General features: G+C 40.3%; 1 protein-coding gene across 6 annotated transcripts in view; it reads right to left on the bottom strand.

Moving 5' to 3' along the window:
• Positions 1 to 18,248, bottom strand: part of ZSWIM8 (zinc finger SWIM-type containing 8) — a 63,518-nt gene that overhangs the window by 20,429 nt on the left and 24,841 nt on the right. For 5 of the 6 annotated variants that reach the window (XM_074874629.1, XM_074874631.1, XM_074874630.1 and 2 more), the window contains exons 3-9: positions 18,035 to 18,129; positions 9,917 to 10,089; positions 8,042 to 8,149; positions 5,161 to 5,242; positions 3,760 to 3,880; positions 3,198 to 3,399; positions 2,170 to 2,345 (exon numbers count right to left, since the gene is read on the bottom strand). In XM_074874629.1, the coding sequence (XP_074730730.1) occupies positions 2,170 to 2,345; positions 3,198 to 3,399; positions 3,760 to 3,880; positions 5,161 to 5,242; positions 8,042 to 8,149; positions 9,917 to 10,089; positions 18,035 to 18,129 (957 nt within the window). Of the gene's footprint in view, positions 1 to 2,169; positions 2,346 to 3,197; positions 3,400 to 3,759; positions 3,881 to 5,160; positions 5,243 to 8,041; positions 8,150 to 9,916; positions 10,090 to 17,373; positions 17,459 to 18,034; positions 18,130 to 18,248 lie in introns of those variants that run through there. The other variant, XM_074874634.1, reaches the window with a different exon arrangement.

The raw sequence follows: 18,248 nt of genomic DNA on the forward strand, positions 1-18,248 counted from the left end.
AATACTGTCTGTCCTGTTTGCTAATCTGCCCCAAATAAGGTAATAGTGACGTTAGCCTCAGCAGTCCCAGACCAGCAAGTACCGTGGGGAGCTGCCCTTGGAAACATTCATTATACAGTTTGCCGCAGCTGTGAAACAGCCCTGTGAACAACTTCAGTCAAGACATTTGCAAGTACAATCTAAACAGCCTAGCCAGGGAAGCACAATGCCAGATAGGACCACCTAATCTACATCGCAGGCACTTACCTCTACCTTGATATGCCTATCTAGAGCCCAACAGTTTAACTTAGGCTTTAGCAGGCTGTCCTCAGGAGACTAAACTGTTGCAAGCCATAGGCTCAGAACAAGCAAGACAAAAGTAATTGACGTTCAAATAACTCTGAGGAACAAGCAAGCTGGTAGGATTATATAGACTTAAATTACACAGCAGTTAGTCCCACACCCCATATTACCAGGGGAAGAACAAAGCATTTCTGTATTTCCCAGCTCCAAATCTCATGGAGGGCCTAAACATATGAGCAGCAAGATAGTCTAAACAGATTACACATTTGCATGATCTAATTCAAGAAGAGGAAAAGTCATTTCTAGAAACTGCACCAAGTGTGTCAATCAATTGCCATCTTTTTTCTGCTACAGGTTTCAGAGATCTGAGGTACAAGCCCAACACTTCAATCCTCTCATATTTCCTATCAAAAGCAAAAGAACAAAAAAATAAAATCAAAACAGGGTGACCCAATTTAGGTGCAAAGGGTATTAGGACAAAAAGGGCTAAACAAAATTGACTGCTTCTATTTGTCCACTAAAGAAATGAATTAACAAGAGAACAGACTGGTAGGGCTTAATCAAGAAGAGGATTTTCAGAAGGAAAAAGAAGAGGGAACTACTCAGGAAAGGTAACATAAGGATGAGAGCCTGCAATGAATTAGGAATGAGGTAGCAAGTTTCCTTATGATTCACTGCAAAGAATAGCAAGAATGGGTGGAAGAGGGTTCTTCTTGGTGACTATTCAAACGCCAAGAGGATAGGTAATCAAGCAGGAGCATTTAAATTATGCATGAGCTCAAGTAGGAGATCTGAGCAAATTTGAACTGTGCCAAATAACTCAAATGTGAACACACATAGCACAACTTCATACTTTATTAAAAGCCGAAACCTTTTATGGTTTTTCTATGTGGTCTGATTGATGTTTGTGTTTATTTTAAGCCTCATTCCCAGCTTCCTACAGTTTTTGATTTGCCTTCATCTCCTATATTTAGCTACTTCATATTGTAAACTGTACAAAACAGAAACTGCATCCATTTTAGTGTCCCTGATGTACCTTACGTAGATAGGGCATTTTATTAATGTTACACAACAGTTCACAGAAAGCAAATCCTGTTGATCTGTAATTGTATTGAAAATACCATCCTGTTTTCGTTTGTTCTGAAAAACCTCTTTCTGAGCATTTATAACACATTAAACTAATTCAGTACATTTTATACATCGCACTTTGTAGACTTGTACAAGCCAAATTATTACAATGTCAACCACAGTAACTCAACATGAGCCCTCAGTATCTCCACTGCTATTCAACCAGTGCTAAATAAAGATGGCAGTGATTCACTAAGGCACAATATGGTTTAGAAACCTGCAAAAGCCTCACAATTTTTCCTAAGACAATTGAAAACACTGACTGAAAAATCATACACCGGTGACACAGTTTACCAATACACTGCAGAGAATAAACTCCCTAAGAGCATAAAAAGCAAGAAGTGCTTCATCTTGAACTAGACAACAGTGAATGATTGGGCTAAACAGAAACCTGTTAAACTGAGGAATAGTTAAATTTAGAAAGCATTAAAATTTATTGGTAGCTGGTGTTACCATTCAAAGAAATGTTCTCCACTGGGACACTGAAATGCAGAATTACACTTACATGTAAAAGAGAACTCTCAGAAACCAAATTATTCAAACTACATGATGTTGCTAAAAGTGAGCAGCAATAGTAATTAAAGTTTAAAGTAATTATAGCGCTCTTGAACCTTACATAGCACATAGTCCAGAAGGACCAATGGTTGAACAGGTAATGAGATAATCATAAAACCACAAGAAATCTAGAGGAAGAAGCCCTTGAGTGTGCTTGAATATCACAGAAATAAGAGAGAGACTGGATCTGATTCTGGTGCTCACCTCTGTGGACTAATAGTTGGGTCAAGGACAGCCAGCCTCCAAAGAACCACCATCTCATCACACATACTTGCACAAGCGTGAGCAGCTACTTCTGACTGGCCATTGCTGCGTCCTGTGTGCCCGCTAGCACTGCTGTGTGATGCAGATGTTCGCACACTGTACCACCAGCCAGTTATCTGCAGAAGAAAATATTCACTGGAGCTGTGTTGTGGTCAACATCTCATCCCTGCTCCCACTTAACCTCATAACCACAAGGAAACAGGATCTGTAGCTAATACCATGTTTTCATTTGACTCCAAAATAACTACAAGCATTAAAGCAGTATTGGTCTGTGAGAACTAAGGGCCTCTCAAAATTTCTCTGGTTAGCAAGCATATGCCCACAGAACAAAACACTTACAGGAGGTTCTCTTACTAGAAGCCTTCACACTTGGAGGGAAAAAGTGAACAAATGTGATAAATTAAGTATTTTGTTTCCCTTGCTCAAAGTTGAGGTGCGTGATAGAGTAATAAGGAAACTTATTACTGCAATTTACAGAGTGAGATCAGCATCCTCAACTGTCAAAGGAAACCTTTTTCATAATATTATTTTTCAAATATGAGAAAATTTATTTCTTAAACCCATCAAAATATATCTTCTACAAAAATAACAAAAGAATCTGAGATTCTAGCACTCAACACATATCTTTAGATTTTATAAAAATGACAGGTCATATGTGATGTACTTTGTTTAGAAAAAAAGCATTAAAATAAATCACCTTGACTGGGCAGAAATCAAATCAAATATGCTGAAAAGAAGACATCATCAGACTCCATATATTCATGTTAAAAGGACTGAGGTATTTTTGGGATATAGTGTTACCGGGACATCACTAAATCAGCTGTAACATCATTTTAGCATGGAGAAGCATACGCCCATAATGCATACAGACTGTTAAAAATTTATTCAGCCATGGATTTTACAGGTACATGGCACCAGTCATTGGTTCCCCAGAATTTCTACCCCCCCCAGTAAAGAGATTTGAATACCTGCTCATAGTTGAGACACTGGTCAGTCAGAATCTCCAGCAAAGGAGCTGCATTGCTATCCCGTCTCTTAAACATCTCCCGCACAATGGAAAGCAGGTTCCAGATTCCTTCAGGCTCTCTTCCTCGCAGGGGACGCAGGAGACAGGCCCACTCAGCCGCAGCTGGTGGCTCCGTGGAAGAAAGATACATTGAATTCACATCACTGTAGACAAAACAGAAGAGCAGGGATGAGAAAAAATTAAATCAAGTACAGCCGTACAAAATCCTGAGTCTATTCTACATCCAGAAGTATATTTGCACCTTAAATTGGGCAGACATGCATAACCTAAAAGAGAGGATGCATAATGAGACTGAGAACACCACACAGCAAGCTACTGTGCAAATACAGTGTGCTCTACTGAAATAACATCGGACAAGCTATGTAAAAATACAGTCCAGAAGAGTGACCATGAAACTAAGCATCCTTCAGTCCACGGCGTCACATAAGGGAACAGGCTATACAGTGAATGAGCTTATAGATTACATGAATATCACATTTCCCCTTCAGTGGGAAACAGTTTACCTGAAAACAACAGGAGAGGGTCCACAGAATTTATGAAGGGTTTTCTTTATATTGTCACTCAGCGTAGATTCATCTAAGTACCAGGTGCTTTGATCTGATGCAGAGGGTCCAGCAGTGGGATCTTGACAAAAAAGTAACACATATACAGTCTGCAGGCTTTGAAAATATTTTCCTCTGTGTGCCCAACCGCAGAGATTATAGGGAGTACACAAGCAGCATTACTCAGTTTATTTCACCTGTTGCAGAACTCACTGTTCAGAACTATCTTAAAATGCTATCATAACATTATCTTAACCATTGACAACACTAAATTGGGAGACATGGCTGGCATGCTGAATGGTAGCACTACAACAGCAGGGCCAGGAGAAATTCAAGGACTGTGCCAACAGAAACCTCATGAAGTTCATTGAGGAAAAACGTACACTTCTGTACCTGCGACAGAAACCCCCATGCATCAGTACAGACTGAAAACCAAATGGCTGAGTAGCTGATTGAGTTTGGTGATTATGGTGGATGTAAAGCTTAACAGAAATCAATGGCAAACTTTCACTGAAAACACAAAACAAAAAAACCAACCTGCAAACTGGACTATATGAAGAAAAACACAGCTAGTAGATGTAAGGAACTTATTTTATTCCACTCTACCTGGCACTGGGAAAGTTACACCTGGCATACTGTATCCAGCTTTGGGTCCCCCAATCCAGAAATGATACTGCGAGACCAGAGAGGATATAGTGGAGGGGTATCAAGATATTTGGGGGCACAAAGCATGTGACCTGAGGTGAGATTGAGGAAGATGGGCTAATTTCATCTAAAAAGGAGAGGGTGAGGGGTGATCATTAACAGCCTACGACGACTTGGAATCACAAACACAACGCAGACAAACTCTTCTTGGTAGTAGAAGATGATAAAAAAAAGGGTAACTCATACTGGACGTTAGGAAAACAATTCTTAACCAAAAGGGTAATGCAGCACTAAAATAGGAATAGTTTGTAATGTCTGTTAACCAAGACTTGGCTAAGCTAGCCCAAGCCACAGCTAACCCAATCCAGTGTTGCACACAGTCCTGTTTCAAGTAGGAGGTTGGAGACTTCCCCTCCAATCAATGTTTCCAGAAGTCTGTAATAAATACCAACTTAAAAAGAAAAATCTTTTGCTAGAAAGGTGTATTGCTTGATTCTCCCTTCCTCTGCATACACTCTGAGGGGTCCATTACACCAGCAATTGCCTGTTGCTGTGCCACATATACATGCAAGTGCCTGTACTTATCCCTTTTCCTTGACCTCCACCCTGCAATCCCAGTTACATGGTAACAGACCAGTTCCGAAACTCAAAGCAATGGGAATATATCCACTTCCTATCTGTGACACAGATTACTGAAATAAGATATATCAAGGTTACCTGGGGCTCCACACACTGTGTTGATGGCAGTAGACTGAGAAGATAACAGCTCATCCAGCAAGCGCTGAGCTGTTGGAAGAATCTGAAAACATGAAGCCAACTTTCAATATACACAGTATTTGTTATCCTGATATACCCAGCCAAAGATCTGCCTGGATTTTCAGGACTGAAGCACTCTCATAATTTCAGAAGCATCAAATACACACAGTCATGTTTTCAGAAAGGACGATAGAGGGTGCTAAAGATTATACAATAGCATGTCAGCCGTTACACTTTTTCCTCTCCTTTCTGAAAGCAAACCTATATGCAAGGCTTACTTCCTACATTCACACCCTAAGAAGTAAACAAAGGAATCATGGGTTATTAGTTTCTTTCTTATTTCTTGAGGAGTAGGAGCTAATTTTGAGAGATATGGAAGTGCCTGCAGTCAAGGTCATCATTTTCTTGCACTTTGAATGTTCTTTATTTCTTGTTCCTAAATCATTTCTCTAAAACCCAAGCTAATGAGAACAGAGGAGCAAACTATAAATTACATCTATGCATAACTTTTGGGGCAGACTTTAGCTTATTTATGATCCTGTCAGCAAAGGGACCATCTATATATTAACTCAGACTCAATAGTAAACTAACACAATTTCAGCACTAAACTAATCGTGGCTTCTGGACAGTTCAGAGCATAAACAGAGAAGGCTCACACCTGACTGCAAAATCCTAAGTAGATATACTCTTAATATGCTCTTTTTGAAAGAAAAATACACAGTAGAAAGTCTGGGCTGAAACTGTAGATCCATTTAGCCTTTAGTATGCACACTTACAATAGGTTAGGCATATAGTTAGTATTTAAATGATTTGCAACAGAACATCTGATATCTCCCCACCTCTCTCCACACAATTTACTGTAAAGCAAGGCACATTCAATACACCTATATTTGCAAATAATACCGATCTATCTCAAACAGGTAGAAGAAAAACAATGCTTCAGAGGCATATTTTGCATTTCACCTGAAGAAACAAACTCAGCATTAAGCTATTCTTGTAGCTTTTTCCACTACTACCGATTTTAAGTCACGCCAAAGCAGGAAAGTCACAGGTCTAGGCAATGTCACACCTTAAGGTTGAAGTATCAGGGACCTGCAGTGACTCTCCTTCAGGCATTTTTGCCAAAATATTCATATTTAATTGGAATAGGAATACTGGCTTCATGAAGGGAAATAGCTCTTGGGAGAAGCTCTGGGTAATAAATTCCAGCTGCTCAAAATCACTGACATTTTCACAGATATAGAAAACACTTTCTACAGAGATTTTGAAAAATATCTTATCTAGCCACATTCCTACAGACCACCATATCCCTTGACACTTGAAAGTAATTCAGCGTTATACTACTGTACCATAATTTCACAAGCTGGAAATACAGATAAAATAGAATCACGTGTACAGCCTACTCTGATTCTACATCATGAAGTCAAAATATGGGGTCCTAAGGTATCAGAGTATCTCTCTGCACTCAGAAATCTTGAAGACCAGAAATGAAACTGTTGGAAGAGCTTTGGGCATGCCTTGCCTTTTTCAAGGGAATTACACAACACAGGTTAAGATGCATCCGCCAGTAAAACCCAAACTTTTCTGTTGGGCAGCATGCATCAGATTATCTGGCAAGATAGTAATAAATTAAATAATCCAGATGTTCCTGGGTGCGCAGCTAGTACACATGACCAAAGGAGAAAGAAACCCTGCAAAAGGAGCAGACACATAATATTTGACAGCAAACAACTCACATGCCATTCAGGAAACAACTACCACCACTGCTAGCCTTTCAAAACCCTCCTTTATTAAGCACCAGACTATGTGACATAAAGCTCCGAGTCCTTAAGGAAAGAACAAAAGTTTTGTCTGCTATGTAATGCAGCAAGAAGCACAAACTATTGGTGCTGAACTCTCAGCAACAAAAAAGTAGTATTTTTATATCACTTTCATATTATATGATTCCTCTGTTTCCTCTTGTAAGAAGATTAGTATTTCTGTAGGAAATTCAGAGGATGTTTTAGCAATAGTGGTTTGGTGTCCCAAGTACAGCACCATAATATGAATTTTAGGCACATGCTGAGAGCAATCTAACTCCTACTTAAGACATTATGCATGCACTACCAAGATGTGACAGATACCCATGCAGGTCAGTTTTTCTCAACCTCCTCCGGTTGAATCAGCATCAAAAGGTTGCCAAGCCCTTATATTTTTAAAGCAAACGTTTCACAATCACTTAGGTATTCCTGTGTATTTTGTGCATTTTAGACAGATGATATAAATGACCTGACCTTGAACAACACAGATATTTAAGGAATATGACAGTAGATTTTGCCTTTGACTAACAAAATTTCATGTCTATTACTTTCCATAACCCAAATGATTCTTATGAATCCCCAAGAAGCTACACCAGGGGAAGTCAAAAGGTCACCAACAAGGAGTATTAGAAACTGTCCACCTAAGGCATACAACACATCCCTGGGTAGTCTTTTCCAGTTAACTAATCAAACACACAAAAAGGAATCAACCTGATTTGTTCTGACCTAAGTTTTTCACCGCCATGTATTTATTTGATTGTGTTTGATCTTGCACAAGCTAAGCACATGTTCACGCTAATATGAATAGCCACCACTCTTCTTTCTCCTTTTAAGACACTTCTTATCTTTTATTTAGCAGTAGGCAATTGTCAAATAAGAGAATGGCAAACCTTAAAAGAGCAAGAACTAAAAGTCTTCCCAGCAACTCACAATTGAATAGCATAACTGGTTATCTTGGAACAAAAGACATCATATAAATTGACCCAGAATAAAGATAACTGAATTTAACAAAAAGTCAGTCCTATTGATTGTCCCCATTTTACCTGTTGTGGAAGTTCGCTGATTAGGTACTGAGCAAATTTTTGCAACTGGTCTCTTTGTAGCCGAGACAAGGACTCAGAAACAGGTGCTCGTAAGCATACCGCAGATGCCTGAAGAAAGAAAATGAGATATAAACTGCCATTAACAGGTCAGACTTAGTGAAGCCGTGTCTACTGCATGGATGAAGTGTCATGAACAGTAGCTATGCTGATGCATATCATGCTTGGTCTTGATGGACAATTTTTTTTTCTGTAATTATGTGGTGTGTTGCAGATAAGATGCAAATAAGCTGGCTAGGCTTTATAAAAACTGTTTTTAAGAGTTTCTTTTCAAGGAAACTGTTTTAACAGCTGTGCTTAAGATCTGTTGTTGCTAGCAATTGCACAAATACTGGCAGGGATTTCACAAACAAACCTCTAAAATAGGACATTATTCTTTAAGAGTCTGGCAAACCAACCAGCTCTGTGGGAGACTGTTTCACAGAATCACAACCACTTCATTTATCTCATTAGAGGTTTTTTTCTTCAATCTTAAAAATCAGTGTCTTTCCATATCTTAGAACAACTAAAATGATAAAAAACCCACCACTAGTTTCTTAAACTTTTTCACTCTACAGAACCAAAAAATGCCCAAATGGCATCTGCCTAAAATTTAACCTAGAAACAGGCAAGAGCAGTTTGATAATAAAGATGCTTCTGATATTGATTTGTCCACATACAGCAATATTCCTTGGCTCATGACATGCTAGTGTCAGCAGTCAGTATATACAAATCTGAAAATCCTTTCACTATCATTTTTCAGGTAGAAGAAAGGATTGGAGGGAAAAATAACTGTTTTTATCTCACGCAGGGTCCAAACTTTGAGTGTAAATAATATAAATGAAAATTTATTTCCTACCCCCACTCTTCATACCCACCTTTTAAAACTGGAACTAATAATTCAAAGCAGAACCCATTTTTTTCCCAACTCGCCTGTCCTAAGTACAGAAAGTATACTGATATTCCAATGATTTCACAGGAGTATCAGTTTAAGCCTATTACAATTACCCATTGTGAAATATTAACAATCTTCAGCAGGTTATTAGCACTTATTTAAGAATCTGGAGTCGATCATAAGCATGTTAGCTACAAAATGTTCTGTGACAGCAGAAAATCTTTTGTTCCTTTCAATCATCCAAGCTTAATCCTTCCTTAAGATGTATTTCTCAGCTTCCCAAAGACTGAAGAAATTAATCTGTATGCAAGACTGAACCTTCAACTTCTGTATTTCATGTTGATTCTATGCATTTTCACCTGGAGTTGGGATAAGAAACACCTACTTTTCACTCTATACAAGGCCACACAGAATACAAGCAGCCAAACAAAAACATAAATTTAACTGACTGTTTGAAATCTACAAGTCAAAATGATGCCCACCTGACTCGGTATGTGTTAAAATGAAATGGTGGACATAAAGGCCACCAGCGATCAAAATTACCTCTTCTGCACTCTGATCAAACAACCTAAAGAAAGAGCTTTCAAATCCCATATTTACAAAGACTTTTAATAAAAGACTAACTATTGGTGATCTTTCACTCCTTGCAGAACTAAAGAAGGAATGAATAATTCTAGCATTTAAATGAGAAAGGGGAAGGGGCCAAAAAGGACTCTGTATCTATCCTTAGCAATTTGCACATTATCAAAGGACATTCTGCAGTTTAGAGCCTCAGACAATTCACTCTGCAGACTACAACTGTGAGCGCACATTTGCACAATCTGTAACCAAAAGGAGTGCCAAGAACAATTTCCCTAAAGAGAGTGCGTATTGCATAAAACTGCAATGAGAAGAGACTCAGAGAAGATGCCTAGGGGAGAGCAGAACTGTATTCAAAGGCCTACATTGTGTATCCGGAAGAGGCAGAGCGCCACGACGTGAGCACACCACTTGGCCCCAGCTCCACAGGTACAGCTGCATGATGTGATCCTGCATCGGTCAAACATCACTGCCACGTTGTACGCACCTTTGGGTGGCACCATCTGTGGGGGTACCACAGTGGCACTCAGATGGAAACCTGTTAAAATCGAGAAGTCCAAAGTTACTCTTCTGGTGCTTGGGAGACAGATTCAGCTAGCACAGAAATTTAGGTATGTGTCACTTAAACAGCAAAACATGTCTAGCAACAACATCCATATAGGGATGGACATGGATCTAGAGTCTCCAGCACTTGTTTCTTCCCAATCAGCTACAGCAGAATATTATCAGAGAGGCATAACATGTTATAAGAGGTTCTAAAATACTTTTAATACATTGATTTATTTATGTATTTATTTATATTAATATCTAACAAAGACAAGCAGAACTGGATAAAGCCATCACTGAAAAGTGTGGTTTTTTGATCACAGGGTCAAAGCTAGACTATACATATTTTAGGCATAATTTCTATGATAATTAACTCACTTTGTGGCTTCAGAAGCTACCCATTTCTCATAAATTACATAGTTCCTTGCAATTTTGTGAATATCCCATCTTTATAAACCATGTACTCAGAAAACAAAAAAACCCCTTGCTTAAACCAAAATCAATGGAAAAGGGAAACTTCAGCAATAACACTTGAATGAATCCAGCCCCATTAATCTGTGATCAAACAAATAAATTATGAATCTCATCTCAGGCAGGATGACAAAGAACTTTAATGAGGCTTGGCTTCATGTAAACTCATGTACAATGCATACCAGTTATACTCATAATGCAGCTTCCTCTACACATAATGGTTATCCAGAGGCACACATATTACGAGCAGCAAAAGGCCATCAGGAGCATGAATCTTCTACCTGTCTTGAAGGTCCCTATCACCAGTTAATCATTCTCTTCAGTAATGAGTATCAGCTTCAGAACCTCTCTGCTAGTCTCAAATTCAGTTTTAATGAAGCATAGAAAGCACCAAGGGTATCCAAGCCATAACCAAAATTCAGTCCGACAGTCTACCTTAAGTGAAAAAAATATGGCTTGGGACCATGATTGAAATAGTTTCTCTATCATCAGCACAGGGAACTACATTATAAATCCATACGATTAAGTTTTTATTACAATATTGTGATACTATAATAATGACGGTGTTCAGGAGTGCACGTGACCTACTAAATCCCATTTAAAAGAATGTGCACTATTTCTTCCTCACAACATAATCTCCATGCCAATACAAACTTGCTTTTACCTTGCTTAACCTTTCTATTTCTCCTGTTCACCAGAATTCAAATCCTCTTCCTGATGTGGGTGATTATTTTGATTAGTACACATAATGCCACCCAAATTCTTCAGCCATTTTAGCAATTGGAACAGAATCAAAACAAAAGAAGGCATTCACACAAAATTACTGCACTGCTTATTACTAGCTACAGTTCTAATTTATGTTCCACACTTGGATAATACAACCCAAACAGTTCAGCTAGTCCTTCTGTTACACTAGAAGCATCTCAGACTAATGCCAAAATGCCCTAATTTTCACAAAAGCAAATTAAGCATTTCACAAATTGGAACTGCAGCAATTCTGTTTCACTGAGAAAAAGAAGTTTTTGAAAGGTGTTAGAGAAGAATGGGTCGCAGCTATACACTCTTATCATACTCCTACCATAAAATTTTTCTTTGTATATGAAGACAGTTAACTGATTAACTGCGAAGAGGGAAGAACAGTTATAAAAAAAGACAAAGAAAATTTAAGGGCTTCAGCATGACATATCACAAGCTTTGACTCAAACTGTAGCTTGATGAACAGGGTCTGACACTGCTAAGTCTAGCAGCTCTGTCCAATTCTTTTGCACCTTGCTGTACTGAACAACTGTTTGTGAGATGGCACAGGAAATCATACCAGAAAAAAAACTCTGGATTGAATTAATGGTTACTTTTACCAGGAAAAATACCACAGTTCAATTCACTGCACAGCTTACAAAAGTCTGAGCCTGCAGGGACTGAAAACGTAACTATGAGGGGGACCGTTCTGGACTTAGCCCAACACTACCGTTTAAAGAAATGGTCATCAAATTGTACTTGTTCACAGTCAAAGTGCAACTATTGTCTTCTCCTGCAGACCACAGCTCTCCTGCTTAAATGTGAAGACAAGAATCACATCTATTGCACACCTGAGTGACCTGCCCACCTTGTGGAGACCACAAGAACATTCTTCCCTCCCATCCACTCCCTGCTCCCAATACCTGATAACAGCTTATCTACTCCACGCATAACAATACATTACAAAAATATGTCTGCACATACCAGCAGCATTCATTCTGCAACTGTGTGTAGCCCACCAGAAAAAACACTAAGATCTATACCCTATTCTTGGGAAGCTTCACTCCCAGGAGACCTTGAGAATGTGCTGCAGGCCAAAGGAATTGCTCTGTCAGTAGTCTCACCCCCCTGGCTGACATTTTTCTTAAATGCACCGTGGGTGCAGAGCAAGCTTAGTGCTTCTGTGAAAGCACTTAGGCTTTCTACACAGAAAGTGCATCTTACACTTCTTATGAGCACCAGATTTACTACTCATGCACAGAACAAATACATCAAGCAGTCAGCACCAATGATTCAGAGGATTTATCAGGTACATGCACTGAACAACATGCTCGCTATGCACAGAGAGTACCAGGAGTGATCTACTGCACCCATGAAGAAGGTTTTATCACACAGTGAAGAAGGGGTAACAGCACACTGTCCTCTCTGATACTCAATTAAGACACATGGTTTGATCAAATGTAAAAGCTGGAAATAATCAACTGCTGCCTAGACTAGGTCCTACAAAATAGAGAGGTCTTCTTTTTTAGTCCATAACATATCCTTCTCACTGCTCTACCCTTGAAACTTAATCTTTCTGGGAAAGTATCCAAAAGAAATGTATGCTTCCCGCTGGTTAAAATTCAGTTTTCAGAATTTTAGGATACCTACACCAATGTCTTTTGCATTTAATATTTATTTTATCATTTATTGTGAAATTTCAGGTCTGTTTATTCGTTTTTCTGAAGTCCTATTAGTCCTCCTGATTTCAGGTGGAAATGCACAAATCTGAAATACCCCAAGCTACTCAGTAAGCAACTGGAATGGAAAGATTTAAGAGACCTAGGAGTTAACAACATCCTGCTATGAATACTTCTTGCAATGCATGTTCCAAGCTTTCTTCACTGATATTTGGTAGTTCTGATGCACCTATAATGACAGCAAACACACCTCAGCACAGAATTTAAGAACTTTTTCTCTGGCTTTCCCAGCACTAATAGAAACGGGAAAACAAGAGCTGAACAAAAGCTTTTAGACAGGAAGTAAAGCAACACAATTTTGGACATTTGTTTGTTTTAAACCAAGATAGGAGAATCTCTAAGAAGTGGAGACTCAGAGACACTATTCAAGGAGATGCAAAGTTAGGATCCAGACTGAGCCTGCTGCTGCCTTCCTCAATTGTTAAAAAGAAATTAAGACTACGATAGAAAAAAAGTCCCTGAAATCAGGAACTACAACACACTTTCACAGAATCATAGAGCAGTTTGGGTTGGAAGTGACCTTCAGAGGTCATCTTGTCCAACTGCCCAGCAATGAGCAGGGACATCTTCAACTAGATCAACTAGACCAGAGCCCTGTCCAACCTGACCTTGAACGTTTCCAGGGATGGGGCATCTACAACCTCTCTGGGTAACCTGTTCCAGTATTTCACTACCCTCATCATAACAAATTTCTTCCTCCTATGTAGTCTGAATCTACTGTCTTTAGTTTAAAACCCCTTGTCCTATCATAACAGGCCCTGCTAAAATGTTTGTCTCCATCTTTCTTATAAGCCCCCTTTAAGTACTGAAAGGCTGCAGTAAGGTCTCCCCAGAGCCTTCTCTTCCCCAAGTCAAATAACCCCAACTCTCTCGGCCTTTCTTCACAGGAGAGGTGTTCCATCCCTCTGATCATTTTTGTGGCCTCTGGACCCGCTCCAACAGGTCCATGTCTTTCCTGGGCTAAGGGCTCCAGAGCTGGACACAGGACTCCAGGTGGGGTCTCACCAGAGCAGAGTAGAGGGGGAGAATCTCCTCCCTCGACCTGCTGGCCACACTTCTCTTGATGCAGCTCAGGATACGGTTGGCCTTCTGGGCTGTGAGTGCACACTGTCAGCTCACGTCCAGCTTTTCATCCACCAGTACCTCCAAGTCCTCAGCAGAGCTGCTCTCAATCCCTTCATTCCCCAGCCTGCACCGATACTGGGGGTTGCCTTGACCCATGTACAGGACCTTGCACTTGGCCCCGTTGAACTTCATGAGGTTCACACGGGCCCACTTCTCAAACTTGTCCAGGTCCCCCTGAATGACATCCCTTCCCTCACGTACGTCAACCGCACCACTCAGGTTGATGTTGTCTGCAAACTTGCTGAGGGTGCACTCAATCCCGCTGCCTATGTCACTGATGAAGATGTTAAACAGTACCGGTCCCAGTACAGACCCCTGAGGGACACCACTTGTCACTGATCTCCATCTGGACATTGAGCCGTTGACCACTACACTCTGGATGCGACCATCCAACCAATTCCTCATCCACCAAACAGTTCATCCATCAAATCCATCTCTCTCCAATTTAGAGAGAAGGATGCAGTGGGGGATTGTGTCAAAGGCCTCACAGAAGTCCAGATAGACGACATGATGTAGCCACTCCATCATAGAAGGCCACTAGGTTGGTCAGGCAGGACTTGCCCTTGATGAAGCCATGTTGGCTGTCTCAAATCACCTGTTCTCCATGTGCCTTAGCACAGCTTCCAGGAGGATCTGTTCCATGATCTTCCCAGGCACAGAGGTGAGGCTGACAGGTCGGTAGTTCCCAGGGGCCTTCTTTCTACCCTTTTTAAAAATGGGTGCAATGTTTCCCTTTTTTCAGTCACCAGGGACCTCACCTGACTGCCACAACTTTCCAAATATCATGGAGAGTGGCTTGGCAACTGCACCAGCCAATTCCCTCAGGACTCTGGGATGCATCCCATCAGGTCTTATAGACTTATGTATGTATGTATGGTCACAAACCTGGATCTTCTCTTATAGTAGGAGGAATTTTGCTCCTCCAGTCCCCATCTTGCAGTCCATCCACTCGAGAGGTGTGGGAAGAGAGACTGCCACAGAAGACTGAGGCAAAAATGTTGTTGAGTACCTCAGCCTTCTCCTTGTCCACCGTTACCAATTTGCCAGTCTTGTTCATTGCAGGGGTACACTTTCTTTGACCTTCCTTTTCTGGCTGACACACCTGTAGAAGCCCTTCTTATTATGCTTTGCATCCCCTGCCAAGTTCAGCTCCAGGTGCACCTTGGCCTTCCTGACCCCATTCCTACACAACCAGGCAGTGCCCCTATACTCTCCCCAGGATACCTGTTCCTGCTTTCACTGTCTTTGCATTTCCTTCTTGCCATTTAGTTTGACCAGCAGGTCTCAATTCATCCATGCCAGTCTCTTGCCTTCCTTTCCTGATTTCTTACACATGGGGATCAAGAGCTGTTGTGCTGTATGGAAAGAGTCCTTACAGATCTGCAAGCTATGTTCTGCTCCCTTGTCCCTGAGGCAGTTTACCAGGGGGTCCTACTAACTCCTTGAAGAGCTGGAATTTTGCTTCCCTAAAATTCAGGGTCCTGACTCTACTCTTCACCTGACCCATATCACTTAGGACTGTGAACTCCACCAGTGCATCATCACTGCAGCCCAGGCTGCCTTCAATCTTGACATCACTGATTAGCTCATTTGCACTGGTGACCAACAGGTTCAGTATTGCATCCCGTGTGGTTGGGCTGTCTATTACCTGGCTTAAGAAGTTATCCTCAATTTGAGAACAGCAATAAGGTCTTCAGTGCAAGGAGGTGGGTAATGACTGCTACAAGGGGAATGTGCAGGAGAAGGTCTACAAAAGCCAATTCTTTGTGTATATACAGCAGAACACAGTAAAAAAGTGGGGTTTTGGAATGTGGTGAAGAGGTGCTATTGTTCAGAAATTATGGATATGGATTTGCACGTGGGCAAGATGACTAAAATTACTCACGTTTAAAGAAACCCAACCTTATACTGCAAAGGGAAATGGGACAAAAAGAGCACAAAGCACATTTCAAGCTTTGTCATATTGATCACAATATCACAATGCACTGCCCAATCCCCCTCCAAATCAAATCCCCTCTCAAGGGCCACTTAATTTCCTGCATTTCTTTTCCCATTTGTCAGTATATGAAATTCAAAACTGCAACCACACATCTTAAAATCATTTGGAGTAGACAACTGAAATTATATCCACCCCACCTCTACTGCCCAGCTTCTGGACTGCTACTCATGGAAAAAAAAAAAAAAATTAAAATCCCTCCATTAGATAAAGTTCCCCTACTAAGGAGGAAACAACATCACTGTTTAAACAAAGTTACTTCCTTCCCTTCCACACACATAATCCTTTGTCAAGAAGCCCAGTTGCTGTATGTGTACTTGAGAAGTTCCTCCCTTGTATCATTCACCACCTCCTCTTTTTCCCTACTCCTCTCCTCCTCGCACAGGTTTTGCACTAATATTCCCAGCCTCTGTTCACTTACATTGCTTTACACCTCCTCGCCTTTTTAATTTACTACTGAAACAAGTTTTGACCACAGTCTTAGCACTATATATTCAATATTCTGCTCTTTCCCATTGTGAAAGTCCCAGGGATTACTGAATTTCAGCCAGTTGCATTTTAACTCATTTTGTCTCTCTTAAACATTTGCCTTCCTGAAGTTCAGCAGATGCCTTAGAGGCCTCTCAGCATTTCAGTCCTGACATCAGGAGCTTATGAATACACTCAAAAGTTAGTTTAATCCTATTTAGCTCAATTTCATTGATGTTCCAAAATTACTATCTGGTCTCACTGACAACTCAATATACCTTATGTATGAGGAAGTGCTTCACTTCCATTTCCAAGAATTCTTGCTATTGTTATTACAGTAGACAATGGACTAGGTAAATGCTTTACCCTATATTCAGGTAACAGTTCATCAGCCTCTTGCAATTTGTGTATCCCAATGACTATCTCCTCCTGTTTTTGTTCTCCCCGAATTTTTACAGTATGAGTCCCTTTTATTCCCTTTTTGAGGGTCCTTTACCTAAATTTATTCATTCCACTCATCACAGAGTTAAGTATTACTGGTACTAGCAACTAAGCAGGCTCATAGAAGTCTCTATCTCTCATCACAGGAAAATACAGGAACTTCCCTCCTTAACATTATACAGCTTTTTATATTATTATTTTTCTCATTACAACAAGGCTCAGTTCCCACATGCCAATTCTAATTCTGAAGCTTATACTTGCAGAAAAAATGACAAATCTGCATTGGATTGACATGGCCCACCTTGACATGCCAGTGTCTCTATTTCATACAATGCCTCCCTGTCTTAACAGCTGTCACTGGAAAAGCCAGCTCAACATTCTTCTTAACTTCAAGAATTTAACGAAAAATCCAGAGTCCAATTCTTTGTTTAAGATAAGATTAGTTTCTGTAACCACAAAACATAAAAATAACAAGATAAGTGAGAAGTGATAAAACCCACTGTCCAGCAATCCTTCTGCCAAAATACTACATGACTAACTATACTATTAATACAGTTCTTTCGCCACGAGAATAATGAAACCTTGCAAACTTCCTCTCTGCCATACATGCACTTTAGGCAAGGTATTCACATGATCAGACCACTAGAAAACCAAGTTGTCTTTATCAATGAGGAATTTAAGCATTATGGAGGCAAAGGCATTCTAGACAGTTTTTTCCAAAATGCTGAGACAGATTAAGGATCTAATTTTCAGAACATTTCTGGCTTTTCACTCAGCTGATTGAGGCTGAAATAAACATAGCATTTAGCTCAAGGCATTACAAAGAATAGATGTGGCTAGGAGTTTAGTCTAGGATGCCAGGAAAACTCATTTTGAGACACGGTCATACCTGAGCTGTCCCATTGCAGGCATGGTTTTGGGAATCTGAAATACCTAGAGACATGGAGCTGCAAAGTTCTTACCTATCTGGAGAGGGTCTTTGACAGCCCTCACCCGGAACAGCTGCTCCCCTCGCTGGAACTCATCTGCACTGCCATTTGCCAAACACGAATACAATCTGCAAGAGATACACATAGCATGTCAAGATCAGCCTGTTTTTGAGAACTTCACAGTATTATCCTCTTGCATTCTTCGTTGACATGGCTTTTGAAAAATCCTTACTATCTTCACCTTTAA

This window comes from Strix uralensis, chromosome 7 (genome assembly GCF_047716275.1).
Source record: "Strix uralensis isolate ZFMK-TIS-50842 chromosome 7, bStrUra1, whole genome shotgun sequence".
In the NCBI taxonomy this organism is placed as follows: Eukaryota; Metazoa; Chordata; class Aves; order Strigiformes; family Strigidae; genus Strix; species Strix uralensis.